Source organism: Amblyomma americanum, chromosome 2 (assembly GCF_052857255.1).
Source record: "Amblyomma americanum isolate KBUSLIRL-KWMA chromosome 2, ASM5285725v1, whole genome shotgun sequence".
Classification (NCBI taxonomy): domain Eukaryota; kingdom Metazoa; phylum Arthropoda; class Arachnida; order Ixodida; family Ixodidae; genus Amblyomma; species Amblyomma americanum.
Window position 1 is genome coordinate 149,592,359 of NC_135498.1, and position 17,485 is coordinate 149,609,843.

Genomic DNA, 17,485 nt, shown 5'->3' on the forward strand with positions numbered 1-17,485 from the left:
TCGACCAAACAGTAGCGCCGACCTCTTTGCGCCTTAGGTAGTTTTGGACAAGCGCCAGGTAGTATATGCACCCCATGCCGGTACCTGTTCCCGGCAGGAAACATGGGCTTGCTCCAAATGAGTCAAACTTTGTCAATTCGCACACTAATCGCTACTGCTGAAGAAAATTCGAATTGCTCAGTTTATCCAGCTCTTTCGTGCTGGCAGTCACTTCGTCGGACAAGCGGGAGGTAGTGCGAGGGCAAACTTGATTCCTATACTATCTAGGTGTCCAAGGCGTACGTCGCACCAGAAGCCGAAACTTGGAGTGTTTACAGTTCAGTTTGCTGTTCGGGCAGCATGTGTGTGTTTAGGCAGGGTGGAATGCCGCTTTTAAAGCGAAAGCTTTACTGGCCTCACGCCGCCCAATTTGCCATGGGCTGCAGTTCGACCTTGAACGTCTTTGCTGTGCTGCTACCACAGCAACACATCACGTGACTTCGCCGCGCAGCCAAGCAGTCTTCCGTCGCTGTGCCAGGGCTCCACAGCTGCGGAGCGGCTGCTGCCTGACCACGTGATCTAGCCAAGCATAATTGGTTTTTGGTGGAAAGGAAATGGCGCAGTATCTGTCTCATATATCGTTGGACACCTGAACCGCGCCGTAAAGGAAGGGTAAAGAAGGGAGTGAAAGAAGATCTTAAGAAAGAGAGAGGTGCCCTAGTGGAGGGCTCCGGAATAATTTCGACCACCTGGGGATCTTTAACGTGCACTGACATCGCACAGCACACGGGCGCCTTAGCGTTTTTCCTCCATAAAAACGCAGCCGCCGCGGTCGGGTTCGAACCCGGGAACTCCGCATCAGTAGTCGAGCGCCCTAACCACTGAGCCACCGCGGCGGGGCAAGCAGACACAGCTTGGAATCTGTAACGAGTGCGTTCCATACACTGGATAGGCAACGCGCCCACCCTGCAGGTAGCATTTTATAGTTGATCGTGAGCGGTTGGTCACCCAATGAATGCTGCTGCCTATTGCTGCAGTGCTGCGTGTCTGCCACAAGGTTGTCAGCGCTAATGCATGCAGCCCACATCTATCACCACCGCCATGAACCTCAAAGCACGACTGAGGTGTCCACTGACCCAGGGAGCCAGTTATGTGCCCTTCCTTTTCTCAAAGTCATCAGCGTCTGGAACACTGTCAATGCCAAGGCCAATGAGCACAGTGAAAGCTGACAGCTTTCACTTTGTATACCTTGGATTAATTGAGTTAATCCACATTCATTTTTTCACTTTTTTATTTCAATTGGCTTCAGGTTGCTGTCTTTGTGATGGCATCGTTACACATTTGTTGCTTTGAGTTGCACATGCGTGCCATGCCATCCCGCGGGGAGCTACAAAACAAAATGCAGCAGTGGTAAACACAAAGTTCGCCCAGTATTGCGGTAGCGCATTCCCGCCACAGAATTTTTCGCCCGTCTCCATATTTTTGCTGTGGTCAGTTAATTCGAATAATATGCGTGGTCCCAACGACTTTGAATTAACGAGCTTTTGCTGTACTGCAGTCATTGCCCAGTTATTGAGCAGCTGACTGGTCGGCTCTATATGTGCACTCCAGAACAGATACGAAAACACCTTACTTGAGCACAATCATATTTATTGGCCGAAAAATGCCGTTCTCGATGCTGTCCTAAGGTGCACGATGTGGTTCACCTGACAACTGCCTCCCTCCAGGCAGTCCTGAGAAAAAAATAAGCAAGAAAGCTCGTATTCATGCCCAACACCACATTTCTCCCACACATTCTAAAACTGGATGCAAAAGGCACAATAAATGAGCCACCACAAAACCAGATGCAGAAGAAAACTGCACTTTTCAAAGCAAAATGATATGCATCACACTGGCCCAACTGTGTTACCCTGTAAGTCTGGTTTCCTGCAGTGAAAGATTGCGTTCGAGGTTTACCATTAACAAAAGAGAGCTGAACCCTCAGATCAGTCACTCAGGAGACGAGCTGCAAAGCATGATCAATGAGTTAGACAATCAGATTCGAACAGTGGGTCTAAAAATTACTATGCAGAAAACTAGACTAAGTAATGCTCAACAGTCTCGGAACGGAAAAGCACTTTACAATTAGCAGCGAGGTGCTGGAAGTGGTAAAGGAATACTTAGGGCAGGTAGTGACCGCAGATCTGATTCACAAGAGCGAAATAACTATATTAAGAATGGGGTGGAGCGCATTTGGAAGGTTCTCGCAGATCATGAATGAAATGGTAGTTTACCAATATCCCCTAAGAGAAAAGTATAAAGCAGTTGTAGTAGAGCCCGCTTATAACGAATCTGACATCACACAAATTCCGTTCGTTACATCTGACGCTCGTAGTAAGTGGACTCTCCGTATAACAGCCAAAAATACTAAGGAAACCAAAGTGGCATTTATTTCTCATAATTCTGCTTTATGCGTGCCTACTTGTGTCATGGCTCCTTCCAGGTTTCTAAGGTGTCACTAAATCCTTGACAAGACCCTTGCTGCCAACTATCAAAGTTACAGTTGGGATTTAACTGAAGGTTGAAGTGTCCACTGCAGCTGGAGGCAGGTCAGCCACATAAATAGATTCCTGGCAGTAGGCGAGTGCTCGCACTTGGTGTTCAATGTCTTAGTCAGAGCATGCGCCTCTGTGATTTCGTGGTGCGTAGGAACATCGTCATCCGAGGAAACATCTGGCAGCTTTACATTACAAAATGTAGTGTTTCGAACATCATCTGTTGTTCCTCGGCTCATGCCCAGGAAAATAGTAGCACAGCGCTCACGGCAGAGTGCATCAGCTGCACTGTCCGCTGTATTACGCTGCCTGCATGTGGTAGCAGCACAAAAAGATGGAGCCGACTGCGCAGGCGATGCATACTACGTGGCCATTCTGGCTTTCAAAATTCTCAAATTGCTGCTGCTAGTTGATCTACGGCCAAGGTCATTATATCTGCTTTCGACGATGCCCGTCTCACATGCACCGCGCTTCTTCCACTTAGGATGCTTTGCCAAGCTGGCAAACACACAGGCAATGACTGCCCTCATACGCCATCGGTGCAGGCTTGGTAGGTTACTGTTTCAATGCCACCTTTTGGATTTTTGGGTCGATGTGTTCTTTCCAGGGCAGTGTCGAGAAGGGTAAAAACGCTCCTTGATCTCTGTGCTTGCTGGAAGCATGACCTCTTCAACTTCAAGAGGTGTCGAGGCCTTCTCATTTACTATAATAGAGTGGTGCGGCCAAAATTGTTCGTTGTATCTGCGACGAATCGCTACGGACTTTATGTGTAATTTGACGGTAGCAACGCATCCGTTCGTAATACGCGAGCATTTGTTATATCTACGGGCATTATAAATGGGTTCAACTGTATCTTACCGGTACTCACCTATGGGGCAGAAATGCTGAGGATAACAAAGAGTTCAACCTAATAAAATTGAGGACTACGGAGCAAGCTATGAAAAGGAACATGATAGGTGTAGCGTTGAAACAGGAAGAGGGCAGAGTGGGTCAGAGAACCAAAGCGGGTGAAAGAGAAGCTGAAGCACTTTTCGAAAAAATGACTTCTCTACGTCATTTCATGGCTTTTAGTCCGCTGCAAAAAAATTTTTCATTGAAAAAGAGCGGAAATAAATGCAAAAAGTTGTTTTTTTAAAAGAAAACGCGCCCCACCGCCTCAGGGCGCCGAGCGAACGCTGCTCTTGCCCGCGATTGGCCTGGACCGTCGTGCCGTCATCCACGGGGATCTCCAGCCGGCACTGACGGCGTTGCGGCGCAGCGCCTTGCTTCACTTAGCTTTTAAGAACTACGTTGTGGAAATTATGGCTAATTCAAGCAGTGTTGAACAGTTTGTACTTTCGTCATACATGTTCAAGCCATCAGCAGCTTTAGAAAACAGCGGAACCAACGACGCCGCGGAGTGCGCCGGGAGCGAAAGTCAAGTCGCAACGTTTCCACGTGTTGGAAATATCGACTGGATGGATGGGTGGATGAAAGCTTTTATTTCCACGAGAAATAGAGACCCCTTACTACTCACCGCCCCGGCATGCAGGCCTGCTATTAATATCTTCGCCGACTCTGGGGTAGTCGGTGCACCCCCATATCCTCTGCTTCCGGGTAACTGTGGAACCGCCGGACTGTAACCTGGACGAGCATGCGCAAACCTATTCCGAAATCATTGAGAACTACAGACTAAACAGAAAACTGGTGCCACCGCCTGATAAAAAGCTAAGAAATAGAGAAGCGACCGCATAACGGCGCCTGCAAGCCGGAAATTTCGTTAACCCAGTATGGGCCTTTCACGTCCTACCAGGGTAACACGAAAACCAAATCTTGACTGATACGTATTCTTTGCGTAGGTGCATGCGTGTGCATATCTTTTATGTAGGTGAAGTGGCAATAAAAAAAAAGCAAATTGCGTTGAAACGTTTCGGTGTACCACTGCTGCATAAAAGTCGGGCCACCAACTTCTTGTAACGCCTGTAAACATGATCTAATTCAGATCACCGACAAGCTTACACGAGTCGTGCGAGGTAAAGCATTTGTTTGTTCATTTATTTATAGTTACTTGCCTAATTACTCCCGAAGGCCTTTTAGAACAACAAATAATTGCCAAACTAGACGAGTTGGAGTGGGTGTAAGGCTGTACTGCAGCGCGAAGAGATGAGGTGACCAGGAGGAAGCTCCCATGTGCTCTTTCCTTCTGTCGCATTTTCGGGCTACTGTTAAACCATGAAACTTCTTACCCACGTACATTGTTTTTTTTTTGCATGCTGAATTCGCTTTTGAACAATAATTATGGCTGCGTTTCGGAGCTCGCAGTGCTGCTCATCAAAACTGGTGTGCTGCGAGATATAGTTGCTGCTGTTGCGTATCGAGATAACCGGCACGATTGCTTGTGACAGAGATATATGCGTACCGCGGCTCGACAACTTTGCCGTTTTGGCTCAAGGACAAATTTGTCTGAATTCTGGTGCCATTGTCAATTGTCAGCCATGACCAAGCGCTCATGAATGCAAATGTTTGCTTTGCTCAAGTATGCTAGGCTTAAATAATCGGTTCTCATTGTTCAGTTAGGTGCAGCTGCATGTGCTGTGCACTGCTGAAGGATTAAGAGAATTGCTTGTGCTGCCACCAAGTGCAAGCAATCAGGAAAAAGCCAAAAGGCACACAGTGCGTAACGAGCTCAAAATAGTTCAAGACTGTGTGCCTGAAAGACAATGCTGGAAGTGGCCTTAGCTCAACATGGATGTGAACCAGCTGGAAAAGGCAAAGAGTTTACATACAGGTAAGAAAGTAATATAACGAAAAGAGAAATATTGATGCACATATATTGTGCAGGCAGTTTCGGCATGCTGCGTATAACCAGATTGTCTGGTTAACGTGGAGGAGGCTGGGGGAGAAGCGACGGATTCTACCACGCTGTGTGCTGAGCGCTGTTCGAAAGAAGTACCATGTCAAAACTGGTTAATACACAGGCTTCAAGCATTACATGGAAAGCCCGAACGAGAGAAAGTAAACGGCACTGGCAGAAGATTACGGTGGTCTGTGGTTCGCCAAACCGCGGGCCGCAGCGAAGCAAGCGCAGCCGGACAGCCGGCCGACTCTTCGTGAATAGCGTCACTTGTGCCAGTTCTCCCTCTCTGCCGTACCTCCCCCCCCCCGCGCTTCCGGAAGCGACGAGGGCGTGCCGGCGGCGGGTTATGAGAAGCCATTGCAGCTCCGTTTGCAGATAGAATCGGGAAAAAATATACACACATGATTTTCAAGTTCCTTTCTTCCCAACCACAGCGTTTTTCAGCTTCCGTTTAATGACGTCCTAGTTAAAATCAAGAGGACGAAATGGGGGAAGGCAATATAACCGATGGTTCTTAAGATTAATGGAATGGATTCCAAGAGAAGGTAAGTGTAGCAGGGTGCGGCAGAAAGTGAGGTGGGCACACGACAGCTGGCACACGACAAGGTTAACGGAGATATGGGAGAGCTCTTTGCCCTGCAGTGGATGTAATAAGACTAATGATGATGATGAAAGAAAATATTAGCTCACTTACTCGATTAGCGGCGTAAGTCCGAGCACTTTTGAGCCAAGTAACGAGGTAGGCGCTTGTGGCGTTTTAGCATCTCATCACCAAGGCAGCCTTTAAGCTTCAAAAAATGCCAGAAAGAGTCTGCAGAGACATGGCACAAAAAGAATATGCGGCAGATCAGAGAAAAGCCAGGACAGCAGCTTGGGCATGCTGGTTACTGATATGTGACGAAACAGCGCAGAACAACGGGACAAGAGACAAGCGCCAACTTACAACTCATTTTCACTTCAAAGAAACACTGCTTCTGATAACTTCTTCACAGCTTCAAAACACGTGCCAGAACCATATCATTCAAGCCTTTTAAAATGACAACCTAAGGTTTGTAATCATAGAGGTTTGTAGTCACATTTTAACGTGTCAAATTTTTTATTTGTTAACTCAACAGATGGCGTGCTGACACAATGATCGTGCAGCCTCGCTGTCTTGATTATATCGGGGACTAACTGCTCTTTCATGATTAGTCAGTGATATACGTCTGCCAAACAGGTGCACAAGTTTTTGAGGGGCAGTCTTTGCAATGAATTCCTAGGTTTGTGAAAAGCCCGGCAGTCTCACAAAATAAAAACTTAAATGTACAACTCCTATTCAAAGGTAGCAATTCTAGGTTAACTGATATACAGTACAATGTGAATAATTCAAACTTCGTTATTTCGAATCTTTTCTGCAGTCCCAGTTACATAACATCAACGAGGCTTTTCTGTACGATACAAATATGTTAGAGAAAAAATGCATGAGCACGAAACATTGCAGCTGTTAGAAAATGTTATTAACCAAGCAATAACCAAGTGTTTTCCACTCACCTGCCATTGAAGCTACCTTGGCAGGGGAGAGCGGAGGGAATACTTTCGTCGCACCTTTAGAAATTGCATTGTTCGAAAGTGTCTCCGTCACGCTCCTCTCCGACAATACTGTGTTGCCCCACAAGCGGACTGCTAGTTGCTTACAAAAGGCTGAGTCATTGTTTGCTGTTAACAGCCGCTCCCAAGTCCCTGGGTCAATGTATTCGCCATGACCAACGTTTACCTGAAAAAAAGAAACATGATTTATTGGTGCACCTTAGGCACGGCGCAGAGGCCAACAGCACAGAGCTTGCACAGGACACGAAGCAGAAATGCCCAGAAAACACATGCTGCCTAGAGAATTCATTCAGTCTGTCTTCATTCACAGTATTCGTTGCAATATTTTTAGATTTTAGAGCATCTGAACCACATATTTCTGCGCACTCCGGTTTAGGTTTGAACTTAATTGTTTCCTGTGCGGAAAGGTAAGCGCGCTAAAAAATGGTTAAATTGCGGTTCGAGAAGCAGCTTGGGATTGAGCATGGTCAGGCGCAATTGAATAGGCCATGTAGCAGCACCGGATCAGCACTCAATTTGATCCCGATCAACTCATCAAGATTGCAATTGTCCGTGTGATGGTGGTATAGGAACCAAAATCGTTCATAGGGATTTCTATATAAGAGGAAGCTTTCCAAGCTTCTCTGAATTCACTTCAGCACGGCACTATAATTGAGATGAGCTCAAGAATGAAGCAAGAAACTCCCCTAAAGGGAGGAGTGGGAGACAAATTCAACAAATAATAATTTACTGCATGTGGGCAAGCTCCACATGGTCACCATTTTTACTGACGTCCTACACACCATCTAAAAAAACAAATATGGAGTTAAAAATTTTGTGTCCCTATTTCTTCACAGAATATATGTGTAGCAATTCTAACTTCAGTGAAATCTTGCATTCTCTTTGCAGCTAAGTTCGCGATGATTAAGAGGCACTGAGGCAAAATTTCAAACCGAGCGAGACAGACTAACCCTTGGGAACACTATTAAAATTTTTTCCTGAGCAGAACGGAGGCTTAATTGCTTTCTTGAATGAGCCAAATGAGATATGATGGTGATTGCATGTGGAGCTACTCAGCTAATTTTCAGCGTACCTCAAACCATATCTGCTTGTTACTGAGCAGAAAAAATGAGAGACCATGCTCTTGCATCACACTTTGCACGCTGATTATGCAAACTCATAGGCATGTGGCTGCATGAGCACGTACTAAATAAGAGACAAGCACTCCGCAATTACAGAACCGCAGCCTGCACAAAGTGGCTGATTCAAGTGAGAGCAAAGCTGCTTTACAGGCAACCAAAGGCGTTACGAAGGCGTTGTAGGCGTTACCGAAACAAAGTAACCAAATATGTCACTTGTTACGCTAAAAAAAGGAACGCATTACCACCCTACATTAGCTACAAAAAGGTAACGTGTTACCGTTGCCAAAAAAAGTATGCCACGTTATGTTGCCATTACTCTTTCGCAACAAATTATCAGTGCGTCTTCACAGCACGAACTCATGATAACAATTTTATAAGGCTCATACTCCACAGCACGCGTTTACATGAACCCAGTACCAGTTTTCGGCCCGACAACTCGACAACCAGGCCCTGTTGGGTTCACGTAAGTGCCACTATCGGCTCAAGGGCCACCTATGAGGAATATTTGCAGGTGCATTCTTGACTTGTATTGCCCCCTGGGTTACTGCGCCCTGCGCTGGGCAAGGAACAAAGCTGTTCTTCCACATGTCCTGAATAGGGAGCCCCCTTCCTGTGTTTTGGCACCTTGCACCACAAGCTTGAGCAAAAAAAGAAAAGCAGAAATCCCTTCCAAATACAGCCCAAGCAAGAAAAAAGGAAAGAGAGCTCAAGTCCGTCGAAGTTCTGAGTAAAACCTGCGCGCACGAACACAGACAACCAAGAGGTTGGTGGTAGAATGTAGTAGCGGCAAAATATTCTGACGCCAGATGGAGCCACGTCCCGCTAGTTAAGTTTGGCACGAATTTCAAATCCCCGCAGAAAATGCATACACAACATACAGAGCCTGTAAAGCGCAAACACTAAGCTCGATATAGATTAAAATTGCAACTTGACAATAAATAAAGAAAAAGAGAGGAAATACTGCAGATGAAATTCTGATCTTGGCTGTTTTTTCACGAGATGACCGACACATCAAAAATTGCAATTTTTCGGAATATTTAACTCTCATTTGTATAAAAAGGAACTTAAAAAATAATACCTGTCCACATTTCCTCTATTCACTAAAGAAGAAAACGCTGCCACAGACCCCATGAAAATCAAGCCATTTTTACATGCGCTACAGGTTCTGAAAGTTCCCATGTATTTCCTGTGGACACTGTCACTGGTGGACCCTCTTAACTGCATGTTTTTGTGCCAACATTCGTGCACTCCAGATGGCAGATGCTAATGCAAATGCCAGCCTTGGTTCAAAGTGCTTGGTGCCTAGTTTAGTCAGGGAAGCTGACATACAGTTGTCTGTGGCACAAAAGGCATGCCTGATATTCTAAAATGTCTTTTTTCAAAACAGCGAACCATAATTCCCCTTGGTGTATGCAGCTGCACTTTTTGATGATTAGGTGCTATCAATATTCAATCGGTCCAGCACATAATTTTAAGAAACAAAAGCCAAGTTACAAAACAAAGAAAAAAGAGCAAAAACTCCCATGTCATTAGTTACATCACATTACCGGCCATGTACAGATTGCAGATTCTTAATCAGTGCAGAAGATATGCTATCATCAGTAGCATATGCCCATCATTAATGTTCAAGCGTCCCGGTACTGCTCACCTCCTCAGTCTCATTTGTGGTGCCAACAGTCAGGTCAAGGTCTTGGGCTGCCTTGCGAGGAGCTGCACAAAAACAAAAAAGAAGTCTGCCTCATGGAAAGCAAATACACTGCATCCTCTCAAGGCCTGCCTCTGCTGAAGGGACATGGAATGGCTGTTTTTGTTGGGAGAACACTGAAGAGTCACCAAGCACGCAAGTTCGCTGTACACTAGAGCAGCCAAAATAAATACCTTTTGACATTGGCCGAGCTGGTGGCACAGCAGGAGTTACATCAGCCCGAGGAGGGGCGACATCAGCCCGCAAAGGGGCGACATCAGCCCGCGCAGGGACGACATCAGCCAGCGGAGGGGCAACATCAGCCCGCGGAGGGGCAACAGGCGGTGCGGCAAGTGGCGAGGCCACATCAAGCGGCAATACTGGAGCTATGGTGCCGAGGGAATGACTGTGCACTAGAAGAAGAGGGTACAGGGATACAGGGAGGGTACAGGTTTCCTGTGGTATCAAGGACAGGACTAGATCGTTAGTGAGTGGTATTTAGACATACATTAAATCTCCTACATTTATGCAAGCACAGTGCCAGATTGACTAGGAACAAGCCGTTACAAGCAGCACTTGAATGCTCAGCAGTGCAGCCCTACATTGGGTATATCAGACATAACCATCAAAAAAACAAACATTGTTTTGAAAAATGTCCATTTTCACTCTGACCACCATTGAACAATCACCTATTGGATGCTTGTTCCAAAAAAATGTGGTCACAAAATTAACTTCGCAGTTTAGAATCAAACGCAGGGTACAAATTCCAAGGAATCATGATTTGCAATCTGCAAATGAACTACAAGAGGAATTGAAGGCTAAAGCTTGCCTGAGGTACCGTATTTATTCGAATCTAGGCCGATAGTTTTTTCAAAAAAACGAGATGTAGAACTCTTATGTCGGCTTAGATTCGAGGATTTCGTTTCGAGGTTTCGTATTCGTAAAATACGAATAAATGTAGCACGCAGGTGGCGCCCCCACAAAACGCCAACGAAAGACAGCACTGTAGCCGTTGATATCCGTAGCCGTTGCTATCCGTAGCCGATACTGATCAAAGCACACATGAGCACTGGCTGCCATTTTGGCCTTGTTCTGTTCTCGTGCGGTGGCGTGAGCACATTCGCAGCAGTGAAGTTTTCGTGCGTAGTTTTTATCACCAACACCATGGCACCAAACAGGCGGTGCCATTATAGTGCCGCCTTCAAGCGGAAAGTTATAGTCGCTGCAGAGCAGTCGTCAAATCTTCAAGCCGGGCAGGACTTCGGCGTGGATGAGAAGAATGTTCGCCGTTGGAGGGGGCAGCGTAACAAAATTTTTGCTTGCGCGGCAACGAGAACGGCTTTCACGGGCCCCAAGAAAGGCCGCCATCCAGAAGTGGAGGTAGCTCTGGCCGAGTTTGTGGAGACGCAGAGGTCAGCGGCACTTCCAGTGACCACGGAAGTGCTGCAAGCCAAAGCAAGAGAGCTGGCGAGAGAGCGAGGCGTCCCCCGGGAACTGTTCAAAGCCAGCCGGGGCTGGTTGCAGAAGTTCATGAAGCGCTTTAGCTTCAGCCTCCGACGTCGCACGTCCATTTGTCAAAAGCTGCCGGGCGACTTCGAAGAGAAGCTGATCTCATTTCAGCGATTCGTAATAAGGAAGAGGATGGAGCACGGCTACGCCGTAGGACAAATGGGAAACGCTGACCAGATGCCGGTATGGTTTGACATGCCAGTGGCGTGCACTGTGAACGAAAAAGGAGCCAAGGAAGTGAAAGTGCGCTCGGCCGGATACGAAAAGCAGCGCATGACTGTAATGCTGGCCTGCACGGCGGATGGCCACAAGCTGCCGGCGTATATAATTTTTAAGAGGAAGACTCTACCAGCTCGGGAAGTGTTTCCAAGAAATGTGATCGTCCGCGCCAACGAAAATGGATGGATGGCGAGCGATATGGTTGAGCAGTGGATCAGAATGGTTTGGCAGCGGCGTCCAGGGGCCCTCTTGGCCAAACGTTCCCTCCTCGTCCTGGACTCTTACCGTGGACACCTCACTGACGGCGTAAAAGCTGCGCTTTCCGAAGCCGGTACCGACGTCGCCATCATACCCGGCGGCATGACAGGCCAGCTGCAGCCTCTTGATGTTGTTGTTGTTGTTAGCCTATCAAAAGATGGCACATACCCACACTGGGGGATCGGCCAAGAATCGGGTGGCTATTCACCTGAACACTCTTGATGTGTGCCTCAATAAGCCTTTCAAGGATCGGCTGCGCAAGTACTACGTGGACTGGCTTAGTGAAGAGCGGCGCGAGCTTACACCAACAGGCCGAATAAAGCGCGCCTCACTGGGAGTTGTAGCCACTTGGATAGCTGCAGCCTGGGATGACATCCCAGAAAGCTTGGTTGCACGCTCATTCCGCAAGTGCTGCATCTCTAATGCACTTGATGGCAGTGAAGATAGTGCACTGTTCGAGGAGGCCAGCGATAAAGAAGTCAGCGATGATGATGACGAATGAGCGGGGGCTGATCCCGGGCTGGCGTTGCATATGTCTCCTCGCCCAACGCCGCCTCTCCTCCTCCTCTTCTCTCAAAGCTCCTTTGGCAGGTTTTTTTTTTAACGGTCCCTCTCGGGGCCATCAATCATGCTTCGGCAGAGCATGCAGGCACGATGCTTCCCGCTGTGTCTCACTCGAGTTCCTTTCTCTACACCAAGTCGCCTATGCGCAGACACATGGTGCAGTCGTTTCGCGCCACGCACTTTCACGTGCGCGGCGACGTAAGAACAGTCGTGTCGCGTCATAAAAATAATTGTGATAATGAGGTATAAACAGTGTTGTTTTTTCGGCCGGCCTACAATCGAGGTAAGTTTTTTTTTTCTGTGGCCTTCAACTTTCGGGTCTCGGCTTAGAATCGTGGCCGGCCTAGATTCGAGTAAATACGGTAACATGCATGTATGCTTACTTGCAGAGTTGACAGCCTGAGTGGCACTGTCTCCTTCCCAGAAAACCTTGTCAATCGCAGCACTCACATTTTCATTCTGTGAATGATCTAAAGAAAAAACCAAAAACTTGCACACTGGATAGAGAGTACGTACATCAAGCAGAATGAATTTATGCTAGATTAAAACTTCAACCTAAATTACAAGCAGTACATAACAGATGTAACTAACAAGTCAATTGTAGGAAAATGCACAATATCAAACATTGTACACATCAAATACATGTGAGAACAAACTATGCACAGCTGACCATAACTTCATCAAGAGCCACCTGAAACTCGGGAGTCATTCCCATATAACAGTACTGATGTGACACTGATGAATTCCAAATGTGGGTTTTCACCTCACCGTGCCTATACAGTACTGCTAACATTTTATTATGTTGCTTGCAGAATGATAATTATAAGAGTGTATGCAAGCATGAAAATAAAGTATGAGGGAGAATCAGAAAGTCTGTGCCCCTATTTTTTTTATCCAAATGACTGCTGTAAATGCGGAGTCAACATATTCATTCTCATCGGTGAACTTTTCTTGGAACAGCCCGCCATCTGCTGGCTGTTATCGGGCGGAATCGCTCAAAAATTCTTGATGTGAAGAATGCGGTTATCCTCCATAACAATGCAAGGCCACATGTGGCAATCAGAACCGCCGACAAGCTCTGGTCATTTCACTTGGAAAGTCTGGACCACCCACCATAAAGTCTGGACCCTAGTGATTTCCACATTTTCGGTCCACCGAAGAAGTTACTGGCAGGACAGTGATTCACATGCAACGATGAAGTCAAGGCAGAAGTCCGACAGTGGTTCGACAGTCAGCCGGACAAATGCTACTACAAGGGAATCTTAAATTCAGTGCTTCGGTTGGACAAATGTCTGGAGCGGTGTGGGGACTGGGCGGAGAAATAGTACAAGGTACCTAGGTAGAATAGTACATATATTTGTAATTACCTGTATGTGCTGTATTTTGCTTGATACAAAATAGGGGCAAAGACTTTCTGATCCCCCTTGTACTAGATGCTAGTCTATGCACTAGAGTTGCCCTTGCTTTTGTCTTGCCTTCATTCATAAAATGTTTACATAAGTTCTCATGACAGAAACTAGCCCAGCAGTACTTAATGGTATTATTATGTTGGTCATCCAGGGCTGTGCCTAAACGAATGGTTACATGATCATGAATTATCAAGAATAGTACTGAGTCATGACTGCCATCCCAAGGTAAAGTCTGAACAAATGGCCGAAGGAGACCGTAACCATGTAACCCGAGAACTAAAGGAAATGCACTATGTGACAAAAAATGCACTTTTGGCAACACAATGCTGTGTCAGCCTTGTACAGAAATCTGTTTAGTATTTCAAGACTTCCACTGAAGCAAATGGAATGTTCCCATATGCTCCTTTTCGTCTTCCCAGTTTGATGTGTCTGCAAGATTTCATACTGCAGCCTTATTTTTTTTGCCCACAAATCACCTGTTAGTAAAACCATATCCTGTACTTCTTTCTAACGCCCTTCTTAAGCAGTGCTAACTTTATCCCAAAAATGCACCAACAAGGCTAGCAGCAAGTCTAACTCGACTTCACTGAAGTAGATTAGCTTTGACAACGGTTTGCACATGGAAGAAGCTGTAGAGTATGGTTGTTTACATACCATTTTGCAGAATTTTTGCGCACAGTGCCTTCTGGAGGCTTTCATTGAGGCTTCTAAGGTTTCTCATTTCTTTCTCCTTATCTCCAATCACTTCCTTGCATCTCTCCAGCTCTGCCTTTAGGTCCCGCACTAGTGACTCAAGGTGGGCCACCCTGGACTCCTCAGGAGAGTTTCCTACTCGACTACTGAGCAATTCCCTCTCAGCTTTTTTCTTAGCCACTCCTATCGCCTGCTCCTCTAGTCTTGCCTACAAGAAAATCAGAATGCAAATCAAGTTACACAATAACAAATGCAAGCTCACCTATGTCACTGGCAAATTTATTTACAGCATTTCAGCAGGAAACAATGACCCAGTTATAGCAAGACACCGCTTGCATGACTGCCACTGCAACAATCTGAAAAAACTTAAAATGCCACTGCACTCAGTGCAAGTAAAGTTCGGCTTACCAAACCGGATACGTTTCAAATTTTACTCCTGAGAGTTGTTGACACAGCTGTACCTAATGTCAACGGGCCAATCCCCAATAGGCAGGACATAATAACCATTCTAGACTTTTCGAAATGTCCAGGAGGACTATGCAACAGGATCTATAGCTACGCCCGTGAGGCCTTATATCATACTACGCTAGGCTCCCAAAATTTAAGTGGCACTTCCAAAGTACAGAATTCTATAATAGAGCAATGGGAGGAAGTGCTGTCCATCAAGAGCCTGAAAGAGCAGCGAAAACTGAACGGCCATGCCAGGATCGCTGCAGCAGCCACAGGTGCCCTGAACAAAGGGCTCCATCCATCCGCAACCAAAATTTCCGAGCCCAAAATAAGTTTTGCCCTTTTTCTCCTCTGCTACACCAGTTTCAACAATGCCGGAGAAGTCACCTGAATTTATACGAGGTATTAAATACAGTTTGAATTGTGAGTAATGGAATATAGATGTTACCAAATATGACTCAGTTTTGTAGCGACAGCTACATTACGGTAGCATTTCGAGCCTTCAGCGTGGCAGCGCCGTGGCTGATCACATGGTTGGTCACATGCCCAAGTTCTACTGAGCCAGCTGTAGCTATCGCGTCACTCCTGGTTTAACCAAATCTAAACCACCGCCAATTTTTTTCACTTCTGTGTAATAACTTCGACTGCAAACTTTTTCTGACATCTCGTGACATTGTTGAAAATGTAAAATTCGATTTGGGTACTCTCGATTTGTAATTTAAAATAAAAAAGAAAGCACTCCAATGAACGGCCCACTTTCTTACACCTAGAAGCAACACTCAAATCGCCATCGCCTTATGTGCTCAACTTGATAGCACTGAAGACAGTGCTACAGTCCCTGTAGATATTCAAGACATGAAGTTTTTCGTGGCATAACCCATTGACAAATCACTATAAGAACAATGACAGTATTTATTGTCAGCCGTGCATTTTTTTTTAAATAATCATTTCGCATGCCCCAACAGCGAGCCTTACTGAAAACAATTCATCCTTGTCTGAAACTGTGTTGACAAAGACGAGAAATAATACAAAAATCGCTAGTTACTTGCACCGGTCATAGGTAATCACTACTGACATGAAACAAATTATCCCACAATTAGCAGCACACGCTATCTTGAAAGCAGCACTTTAAAAACAATCTTGGTAAACCACTATGACTGGAGTGGTGAACTATACTGCCATGCAATGCAAACACATGTGAACGCAGAGCCTGTTCCTATTTTTACTACGGGCGAAATTCTCTTAACTCATGCAGACGTTCACATTCCACTCTGCATGCGATACATAGGAACTCGTACTTTATGGACATCATTTGTTTTAGCGTAAAATTTGCTAACATCATGTTCACATATGCAACGAGGATGGAGGGCTCCCGACTGATTTCGAGCACATGGAGTTCTTTAACTTGCACTGACATTGCACAGTAGAAGGGAGTCATGCATTGAAAATTTGTTTTGGGGGAAAGGAAATGGTGCAGTATTTGTCTCGCATATGGCCGACACCTGAACCGCGCCGTAGGGGAAAGGATAAAGGAGAGACTATGAGAAGAAAGGAAGAGGTGCCGTAGTGGAGGGCTCGGAATATTTCGACCACCTGGGGATCTTTAACGTGCACTGACATCGCACAGCCCACGGCAGTATTCTGCATTTCGCCTCCATCGAAACGCGGCCGCCGCGGTCGGGTTCGAACTCGGGTACTCCGGATTAGCAGCCGAGCGCCCTGCCCACCGAGCCACCGCGACGGGCTCCGTGCATTTCACCTCCACTGAAACGCGGCCGGCGTGGCGAGGATGCATGCAAGTTGCTGGTGGCGGGGTTTCTGATGACCAAGCACCACAGGCTACAGAAAATTCGCTTGAAAGCGATTGCTATTCGCACCTTTTTCCTCGGAGGTATGTCCGTCTTGCGAGCGCATTTGCGTACTTCCTTGCGCTTCCTCCACTGCTCCATTTCTTCTTCCGTATCTGCGGTTTCCAGTGCACATTATGAATTTACGGGCGCTACAAAACAATTCCAAAACCCAGAGAAAAAGAGCACCTACCTGTCATATGGATGATTTTCCCGTCATAGTACCCTCCGCAGGTACTCGAGTCTCCCCCCCACCCCCCACCCCCCCCCGAAAATATCGTAGACTTTCTTGGGGTCATAGTCTTCAATGTCGTGCGAAACAAAATCCCGCACGTCCGTATGTTGAAGAATATAACTCCTATCTTCTCCAGCGTAGCGAACAAGGACATACATGTTCTATTGCTCGAGAAACAAATCTAGAAACGCTGGACCAAGCACGAAGGCAAAAAAATAATGTGCTGACAGAGTCGCCTAGATTTCTGAAATGAATAGTGCAGCAGGCGCACGTCTCCGCGAAACACCAGCAACGGCGGCGCTGCGATCGCCAACGCTATACATGGAGCCTCGCAAGGAACAAATTAGTTTTTACATTTTTCTGTGAGTACGTACGCATTTTGCTGGCCTAAATGAACGTCTATTCATTAACTTTTTAACGTAAATCAAATATTTTTTTGTTGTTTGACTTTGCTAATAGGTTTAAGAGTTAGCGTTTGTAGCGCCGCCGTTTAGAAAGCGGATTGCTGTTGTAAATGCCTCACGGGCAGTCTGCTCCCCGGGCCACTTCTCTGCTATACA

The 17,485-nt window shown here is 46.3% G+C and overlaps 1 protein-coding gene across 5 annotated transcripts; it reads right to left on the reverse strand.

Moving 5' to 3' along the window:
* Window positions 1-1,355: 1,355 nt before the first annotated feature.
* LOC144121897 (uncharacterized) lies at window positions 1,356-16,941 on the reverse strand. 5 transcript variants are annotated; one of them, XM_077655337.1, is made up of 9 exons: window positions 16,884-16,941; window positions 16,721-16,806; window positions 14,355-14,601; window positions 12,675-12,761; window positions 9,936-10,154; window positions 9,706-9,767; window positions 6,880-7,102; window positions 4,030-4,136; window positions 1,356-1,712 (listed from the first exon to the last, which is right to left on the reverse strand). In XM_077655337.1, the coding sequence occupies exons 1-9, from the start codon at window positions 16,888-16,890 to the stop codon at window positions 1,629-1,631; spliced, it is 1,122 nt and encodes a 373-aa protein (XP_077511463.1). In that variant the 5' UTR covers window positions 16,891-16,941; the 3' UTR covers window positions 1,356-1,628. The 5 variants fall into 5 exon arrangements, with proteins under 5 accessions (XP_077511463.1, XP_077511466.1, XP_077511465.1 ...); XM_077655339.1 differs by having other exon boundaries at window positions 1,617-1,712; window positions 4,030-4,156; XM_077655338.1 differs by lacking the exon at window positions 4,030-4,136 and adding an exon at window positions 6,044-6,160 and having other exon boundaries at window positions 1,617-1,712.
* Between the last annotated feature and the right edge of the window lie 544 nt (window positions 16,942-17,485).

Bases quoted from the DNA above. Each gene is read 5' to 3' on its own strand.
- LOC144121897 (XM_077655336.1), bottom strand. The intron at 14,602-16,720 runs GTGCGAATAGCA...ATTTTCTTGTAG, and splicing joins ACATACCTCCGAGGAAAAAG to GCAAGACTAGAGGAGCAGGC. The intron at 12,762-14,354 runs GTATGTAAACAA...TTTTTTCTTTAG, and splicing joins CGCAAAAATTCTGCAAAATG to ATCATTCACAGAATGAAAAT.